Consider the following 9,444-nt stretch of genomic DNA (forward strand, 5'->3'; position numbering starts at 1 on the left):
TTGCGGCACATGAGTGGTGGGCCGAACGGTTGTCGTCGCCAACTAAGATTGCGATTCGCGGGGGTGGAAGGCAAATCTATTGCTGAACGTGGGCAACACACGGAGGATCGACTCAGGGCTATGAGGGATCAAATTGGAGACCTCACTTCCCAAGTATCTAACTGGTGTCATCAACATAGGAACAGATCAAGAAACCCATGTACGGAGTGCCCAATGCACGGACGTCAACACCTTGCGCAAGCTCATGCCAATCGGCGGGTGAGTAGATTCGAACTCAATATTCTGGAATTCGACAGGGATCTAGAACCCAAAGAATTTCTGGATTGGGTGTTGGCTGTTGAAGAGGTTCTTGAATTCAACGGGATGCTCGATGAACGACGAGTCTCTTTGGTGGTACGCACATTCTGGGGAAGAGTTGGTACGTGGTGGCAACAACTGAAGAAAACTAGGATGCAACAAGGCAAATTGAAGAACAATAGTTGGGAGAAACTATTGAAATATATGAGAGTCACTTTCTTGCCCCATAGTTATACCATGGGCCAAAAGTCACAAAATTGGAGACAATGGTCTATGACTGTGACAAGGAAAATAGAAAATTCTTACAAAAAAGAGGTATTTAAGGAAACATGGAGTGAGGCGAAGAGTCCACGACAGGCCAATTGGACCCCTACTTGCCAACCACAAATCCATAAATCAAATCCATATTCTGTGGAGGAGGAAAAAGAATTTGTGGATGGAGAGTTTGAGGAATCTAAATTCATTGATGAAGAGTTCCGACATGAAGATGTTGAAGATCCTTCGCAAGGATTTGTGGCTTGGGATTCCCCACCAACCTATGATGAGGAGCCCGAAGAAGATGATTCATGGGAAGAGGAAAAACCCTCGGAGGAGCACGAAGTAGATGGGTTTTATCCCATGTTTGACGGCCTCTACCCCGAAGAAGATGACCAATTGGACGGGGAAGAATACAAAGAAGATGGGCTTTTTCCCATGTTTAATGGCCTCTACCTCGAAGATGATCAATTGGAAGAGGAAGAGCCCACGGATGACATCGCCGATTATGAAGAGGGTGGTGAAGACCTTTTAGGTGAAGTGCCTAATTTTAATGGTAAAGAGGTTGATTATGTTGATTTCATTGGTATTGAAGATATTTTAAATTCTCCTAATGAAGATTATGGTGAGTTTTATGCGGATGAGGAAAATCATATGTTCACAAGGGAAACAATGGCTGACCCATTCTTAAGTATTTTCATGGCACGTGGAAGGGAAAAGGAGTGAGAGAAGTACTGCAAATCCGAAGTATTGCCAAGTGGTGTGTCGGGCCGTTATGACAACCGTCAAGGTATTTCGATGATAAGGAGCATCACACTTATTATGAGGTGTTGCTTGTTTTGATCTTGAGGAAGGGCTAGTGGAACGAGTTGATAGGGCATCCGAAGGACCGTGGAAAGAACCGGTTGAATTCGAGGATGAATTCTCTCCAACAAGGGGAGAATGATGCAAATTGCGTAGCTGTCAGTTTGTTTTATTTTCTAAACCGACTTTATGTTGTTATTTGATTAGGATTAGGGTTTTGAGAGTCTTTATTTCGTTATTTTATTAGGTTTAGGGTTTTGGGGGTATTTATGTCATATTTTATTAGGTTTTGAGTTTTGGGCTATAAATATATACTTATAGCCTCTAGATGAGAGGAGTTGTTTTATTATTGATTTTGATTAATGAGAATACTTAGAGTTGAGTTTATTCCTCTTTTCCTATAAACTTTAGAGAGTATCTATTGTTTTTAGAAGAATTCTCATATCATTAATAGACTTAAGATCTAGAATTATTTATCTGCTGCTTATTGATGTTTTTTGTTGCAGCCCACTAAGTCACGCTGCATCACGATCACATAACAGTATCCATGTGAGATTCACTCACTTGAATGGTGGGACAGTCCTTAAAACCAACGTTGAAGTTAGTAGCTAGGTGAAGACATGCTTTGAGGTGAATTCAATATTGTTGCATCAACATATAATAAAGCTGGTAAAAAATATTTTTATGAGTTGAGCTATAGGCAGAACCAACAAGTAGATATTGGCCTTCTAATAACTAATCTATTTGTGTTTTCCTTTTTCTTCGCATTGGTAGATGAAACTCATGGTACTGATAGCAGAAGTATATCCCCCATCAAGAACAAGATTATGTGCTGTTATGAATCCAGCATCCCCACTAGCCAAGAAAAGCGCAGCTTGAGCCACATCTTCTGTGCTTGCACCTCTCCCACGCAATAAACTCCCGCTCTCGCCTACAATCCTACAAACTTCTTCTGGCTTCATATCCATTTTCCCAAGGAAATGTCTGTAGGCACCGACAAGCATCTCTGAAGGAACCCCGTGTGGAGAAATGCAGTTGACGCGAATTCCATACACCCCTAACTCACACGCGGCACTTCTCATTAATCCAATGATTGCCTCCTTTGACAATGTGTATGCGTGTCCTCCCAAGCCTCCCATGATGGCTGCTGAGCTTGATGTGCAGATGATGCTGCCCCCTTTTTGTCCTTTGATCATGGCTTGAGCAGCGTATTTCATTCCATGTAAAATTCCATGCACATTAACCGTGAGGAGATACTTGACTTGGTCCATGTTTAGATTAGTGATGCTTCCACCAGGCCCAGCAATGCCTGCATTGTTGAACATGATATCTAGACTGCCTTTCCAACTGAGTGCAAGCTGGATGGCTGATGCCATATCTGATTCCTCTGCCACGTCGCAGTGTATGTAGCGGCCTCCTATTGAATCTGCCAATGCCACCCCCAGTTCGTCCAGTATGTCGGCAATTACAACGTACGCCCCATTTTCTGCAAACACTTTTGCTGTAGCAGCTCCAATTCCTCTTGCACCACCAGTAATGACTGCAACTTTACCCATCAACCTAACAAAATTTAAACTTATTATATATATATGGTTGTTTTTATGATAAAATCTCTTTTTACAGCTTATCAAATTAATATGAAGATCATTTTTATATTTTCTTATCAACTTTATGATAAAATCTCTTTAATTCTTTTATAAGCCGTTTCAATTTACTTTTCGATTAGAAAATTTTGCTAGTGTTTCCAAACTTTGGCAGAAATTCTCCAATACAAATTTTCTAGGCTAATGTGGTAGTGATCAGTGGGGCTAACCTCTTTCCGGGTAGCATCTGCAAGTCATCATGCATATGAGTAGTATCAGTTGGCTCCATTTCGTTCGTACAATTAATGTTTGTTAGCGAATTTTATGGTACTATTTAAGGGCAGTTCATATGCTGTAAATTTGTGGATTTAAGTATATGCTAAAAACAAAAAATTGAGTGACGCTCTTTAGAAGGTTGCTTCTTTATTCCTGCACACTCTTTTCATTTTGTACAACTACTTCTTAACCATAATTAAGCTAGCAGCCCATCCATCAGCATATCTCTATTTTTTCTAATTAATTGTATCTTATCTAAATCTCAACAATATGCTGCCTTCTTAGTTTGTGTGATAATATCAATAGGTAAGAAAAAAATAAAACATATTTTATGAGCATGTATTTGATACACGCGTGAAATCTGGTAGAAAAGTTATGAAATATTTGTTAACTGAATTGATGTTTCATAATCCAATTATGTTGCAACTTTGTGCTAACAAAATCTTGCGTTTATGAATTGAAGGGCATTAGAGGACATGCTTCTTATTGGAAGTTGTAACGACCCAATTCTAAGCCAGAGTAATTCTTGGTCCTAGTCTTGACAGGTGAGTTCAGAGTTGTGTAGGCTCATTAGTGTAATTGGTTTATCTCAGTTAAACGGATCAAAACACATCTAAAATATAAAATAGATAATTTGAGTGCAAGTTTTATTCCTAGATGATGTGATTGGTTTAATGGATTGATTAAAAATCTTAATACTTCAAGAGCATAGGTTCAAATCACCACAAAAGCAAATTATATTTTATAATAGATTTTACCTTTATATTCTTCGAAATGAAATATTATGTTTTAAAACAAAACCCTAATTTCTAAAACCTAGCGGCATGTTTATAAGGGTATAGGTATATATGTTTTTTTTTTTTTTTTTTTTTGACATGTCTGCACAAGAGGATTCAAATCACCACAAAAGCAAATTATATTTTATAATAGATTTTACCTTTATATTCTTCGAAATGAAATATTATGTTTTAAAACAAAACCCTAATTTCTAAAACCTAGCCGCATGTTTATAAGGGTATAAGGTATATATGTGTTTTTTTTTTTTTTTTTTTTGACATGTCCACACAAGAGGGAGGATAAGGATTTGAACTAATAACCTCCGCTTCATTAGACGTGGTCTTAACCGATTGAACTATCTCTTAGGGACATGTGTCTTTTTTGAATTCAAATGAAACACTAATAATGAAAGACAATTAGTGTATGAATCACACCCATTAAAGATTTCTTTCATTAACTTAGCATTTTCATGTCCCATCAAAACTCAATTCAAAGGAGAAAATATTAAATACATGTCTTCAAATTCCTTTCATGCAATCGGTTTTTATGGAAAGTTTTAAAACACTCCATGCAAATCGCATGAATAAATTTTATATGGAAAATTTATTTACACCTTTTCAAACGCCAAACATATCATAAACCGAGTCATTTTTTTATTGAAAAGAAAATTAAAATAGATTTGAATTTATTTCACATCTTCACATTAATTCCATGCATTTGGTTTTATAAGAAAATAATTATAAACTTTTCATGCATATCGCATATGTACAAACACGAGGATAGTGTTGGACCCCTAAATTAACAATTGCAAGCAATATATATAAAGAAATAAGAGGAAAATATACTTTACCTCTTAAAGTATTAATGCATTTGCGTTTTGCACCAAATGTTTAAAAAGTGACAAACGACTCCCACAATGTATGTGACATTGGTAAAAAAGACCATCTGTCTATTTGGACGGAAACCAAGTCACGTGTGTGGCATGTGACCTTTTTTAACCAAAAATTTTGAAAATGACCTGGGGGGGGGGGGGGGGTAAAGTGTAAACATAAATGACTTCGAGAGGGTAAAGTGTAAAAAAAAAAAAAAAAAAAAAAAAAAAAGGCTTACGTAAACAATTTAAAAAAAAAATTAAAGAAAAACCAAAAACTAAACTAAAAATAATAATAATAATAAAACCAAAAAATAAAACTAAAAAAATCTTTTTTTTTTTTTTTTTTTTTTTTTTGTCTTCATCAAAGTTCTCTTGAAAATATAAATGAACCAAAGCATCTAATTTAAACTCCACATTATATATATATATATATATATATATATATATATATATATATATATATATATATATATATATCAACAACCAGTATCTTAGTCTTCCCAAAAAACTGCCACAAACGGCATGTTACATAACTTACAAGGTCATTAACAACACACTATATATCACAAGATGTCATAAGTGATATATTGAAATACATACATCAAACACTACTAGTATTTCTACAACTGACTTTGAGTAAGTCAGCGCTTCCAAAAAAACTGCGGCGTCCTATCAGTCTTATGCATAGTAGTGTGGACTCTAGTACGGAGCTCCCTTCCTTCTCTTCCTCAACCGCATCTAGAAAATTATCACAATTTTAAAGGTGAAAAGGTGAGTCCACGACTCAGCATGTTCAACCAAATTAACCATTTATAATCAGAGCCCTCTTTTGTTTGAAAAATCTATCTTCTCACTAGTGTTTACTAGACAGCTATGTATGCAAGATTTTCACAAAGGACTTTTAATAAATGTATGGCTAAATAGTAAACCAGATGACAGATAATTTGATACATAGTAAATAAACAGAATAATATTTCTTTGCATTTTCTTATTACATAATTAACTTCATATTTCATAATATGAAGCGGTAAAACATTTCATAACATAATGAATAAAACATCAGTTAAAAATCAACATAATGTAAGCATGTAGCATTGCATAGCATAACATAACATATCATATCATAATATCATGACAATAAGTGAATTTATACTCTCACTTATCCTCAAGAGTTCGCTAAGTGTGACCTAACTTAACAGCGAGGTTGCTAATAATTTATCCCTCTCATAGCTTTGAGGTATTGAGCGTGTAACATCATGGTGTCAAGCACATAATCCATCCCTGACTGCTAGGCTTTACATGCATTTATACACAACATAATATTTTTCATAATATTATAATTTTCGCAAATCATGTTTCCCTTCCAAAACTCAACTTCTTTTCATATATCATTTCCTTTGAAACCACATTTTCATGTCAAACATTTCAAAATATATTCATATGTGTAACTAAAATAACGGGGCTCAACAAATATACATACACTACAAAAAAAAAAGATTTTTTATTGACATAGGTTTACTGACGTGTCAGGTTGTCTTACACGTCAGTAAACCCTCCTGACGGGGTAATCCTAATATGTTTCAGTCGTGAAGAATGTGGGTGTCAGGAATTGAGAATTTCATGCGTGCCAAATATGGCACGTCAGAAATTCCTGACGTGTTAGATCCAACACGTCAGAAAATTCTGACGTGTTGGATTTTACACATCAAAAATTATTCCTAACGTGTCAAAAATTGACACGTCAGAAATTCCTGACGTGTCATTTTTTGACACGTTAAGAAATTTTTTGACGTGCCAAAAATGCCGCGTCAGGAATTTTTTGACGTGTCAATTTTGGCTCGTCAAAAAATATTATGACGTGTCAATTTTTGACACGTCAGAATATTTATGACGTGTCAAAAAATGACACACGTCAGAATATTTCTGACGTGTCAAAAAATGACACGTCAGAAATTCCTGACGTGTCAATTTTTGGCACGTCAGGAATTCCTGACGTGTCATTTTTTGACACGTCAATAAATTTGGTTAGTTTTAAATTTTTTTTTCCTCCCCCCTATATTTTTTGTGAATTATTTTTAGGACTATACCCGAATTTTGTATTACGATTAACCTGATATTCAATCTATCCATCAAATCCATGCAAATAATATACAATTTTTCCATCAAATAACATACATCATATCCATTAACATCAATCACAAACTATCCACCAAAACTAACTTCAATACACCAAAAATGGCACAAATAATGTAATATACACCAATCACAAATACAATTACATCAACAAAGTAACTTATACAAAAGTGTGAATAGCCTCAAATTATCAACCAGACTATCGATCATTGACATCCATAGCATCCTCTTGACGATGTCCATTACCTGCAAATGATAAAACAAACAATATTCACCAATAAAACAATCACCAAACAAATAAAATCCACTAACTGCAAATGATAATAGGAACAATCATTGAGCCTGAATACAAACAATCACGTCGGTAACGTGAAAGAAAAATGCCCGAATATTTACCCAACTCAGTTGTTGATTCTTCCACAGTAAATGATATAACTAAAATAGGTAAAACGTTGAAGTTAGTAGAAAATTCATATAAAAAAAAATAGAAAAAAATTAAGTCAATATATATATGCATGATCACAGAGCAATCAATAATATATAGACATGAGAAAATGAACTTTGTTTTTCCCATGGCAATTATGTGAGACATATGATCTTTTTCTTTTTTCCATTGCAATTATAGAGCTTCCATATAGGTTATTAAAGTTGGGGGTTCAATGGAAGAGATGATAAACAAAAAGGAAAAGCACCCTCTCTAGAATTGAGTGCATTTATATCTATTTATATTTAGAGTTACAAAATTAAGTTTATGAACAACTGTTCTTGATGATATTGATATGCATGTATTGCTTTGTGCCATGCAGTTATATCCATTTATACGCCCATGAATAACTCTAAATAATTATCTCAACCAACACTATTTCATACTAGACCAAATTGAAGCCAACAATTTGAAATATATTTATAATGCATGTAGCATTTTGATAATCTTCCCGTAATATTTTAGTTTGTTGAGGATATTAACACATAGGAGTTTATATATATTCAAATCATGTTATATTAACTACATAAACTTATGATATTCATCTACTGTGGACTTGATGGTTTCATACTCTCACACAATCACATACACTAGATTCTTAATATTCTACAAGGGCCATAGTGATTCATCTCATAATACAAATAAACACTTCAAATGCAAAGCTCTAACCCACATCCATCACCAAACCAACCATGATATATAAACCAAATTTAAGCAGGATTTACAACATCATTAATTATTGAGAATGACTACAACATATCCAAACTCTAAATTTAGAAGTTCATATATATATATATATGGACAGTTCTAAAACTAAATTGACTATTAACAAAGGTCATTACCTGATCCACTGTCGATCGACAATCGCACCATCGCAAAGGGTGGGGAAGCGTTGTCTGGTGGGGTGTGAAACCGCATCAGTTCCTCGAGTTGGCGGAAACGGGCATCAAACCTTGCCTGACGTTCAGCCTCCTATTCAGCTACCTGCGCATTGTTCTCAACCATCTGCTCCGCCACTTGCTGAGCTACCCGCGCATTGTTCTCGGCCAACAACGTATCTATCTCTTCCTTGTGCTTCGCCCTCTCCGCCTCAAGCGCTCTATCAAGTGTGTCTTGTGATATCGTGGAGTACCTGGCGTTTTCGGACCGTGCCTGTGACGGTGTATAATATGAGCATATGGTCCCCCGCACAGGCAGAATATTTGGTCCAGCCATCCGAACTCTACCAGCATACTTAGGCTTATTTCCAATTGGCTGGGCAAATGCGTCGTTTGGCGCCCACCTGACCGTTCCCTCTGTGATGCTAGACGATGCTGCAGGGTTGGTGGGTATAAGCTCCTTCATCCGTTCCTGTTTGTCACATTCATTATTGAGTCAGTGGGGCGCACAACTGTTAATCGCAAATAATTTATCAAATATACAAGCAAAACAACATATGAAAGGTGAGTAGCATATACATCTCTCCTTCACAATATCATTCGGATATGAACCATTCTTCTTCGTGTGTGAACGGACATAATTTTGTGCACGATTAGGTTGATGGCCCAAACGTTCGGCCTGCAGATAAAATAGGACATACATATACCATATTAATATATCAAATGATGACATGTACGTTCACATCTATAAGTATAGGATAAATTACACACCTACCTCCTCATGTGTCAACCTGGCATAACTCTTTGATCCGGTGCAATGTGGTGAATCATTTAATGCTCGCAATCTCTTCATTTTCGCTGCATACTCCTACACAGTTAACACTTTTAATATGTTAATACTAACACAATTACAATTAATGACACTACACAACACAAATAGTTTAACTCATGACCTACCCTATTCTCCTGGGTACACCATCTCTCCAATAATATATCCAAGTTGACGGCATTGTACTCGCCTAGTGTCTGTCCTCCCAGTCTTGCCCGTATAGTGTCCGGAGTATCTTCCTCGGTAATGGTACA

The 9,444-nt window shown here is 35.8% G+C and overlaps 1 protein-coding gene and 1 non-coding gene across 2 annotated transcripts; one reads left to right on the forward strand and one right to left on the reverse strand.

The window, feature by feature from the left end:
* Nucleotides 1-2,096: 2,096 nt before the first annotated feature.
* Nucleotides 2,097-3,228, reverse strand: ATA1 (TAPETUM 1). The gene is made up of 2 exons (XM_059592976.2): nucleotides 3,170-3,228; nucleotides 2,097-2,916 (listed from the first exon to the last, which is right to left on the reverse strand). The coding sequence occupies exons 1-2, from the start codon at nucleotides 3,226-3,228 to the stop codon at nucleotides 2,097-2,099; spliced, it is 879 nt and encodes a 292-aa protein (XP_059448959.1).
* A 3,551-nt stretch (nucleotides 3,229-6,779) lies between these two features.
* Nucleotides 6,780-6,887, forward strand: LOC148586339 (small nucleolar RNA SNORD90). Its single transcript, XR_015912031.1, has one exon. It is a non-coding gene; the product is annotated as a small nucleolar RNA SNORD90 (small nucleolar RNA).
* The last annotated feature ends 2,557 nt before the right edge of the window (nucleotides 6,888-9,444 follow it).

The sequence above is a fragment of the Corylus avellana genome, chromosome 4, assembly GCF_965113065.1.
Source record: "Corylus avellana chromosome 4, dhCorAvel1.hap1.2, whole genome shotgun sequence".
Classification (NCBI taxonomy): domain Eukaryota; kingdom Viridiplantae; phylum Streptophyta; class Magnoliopsida; order Fagales; family Betulaceae; genus Corylus; species Corylus avellana.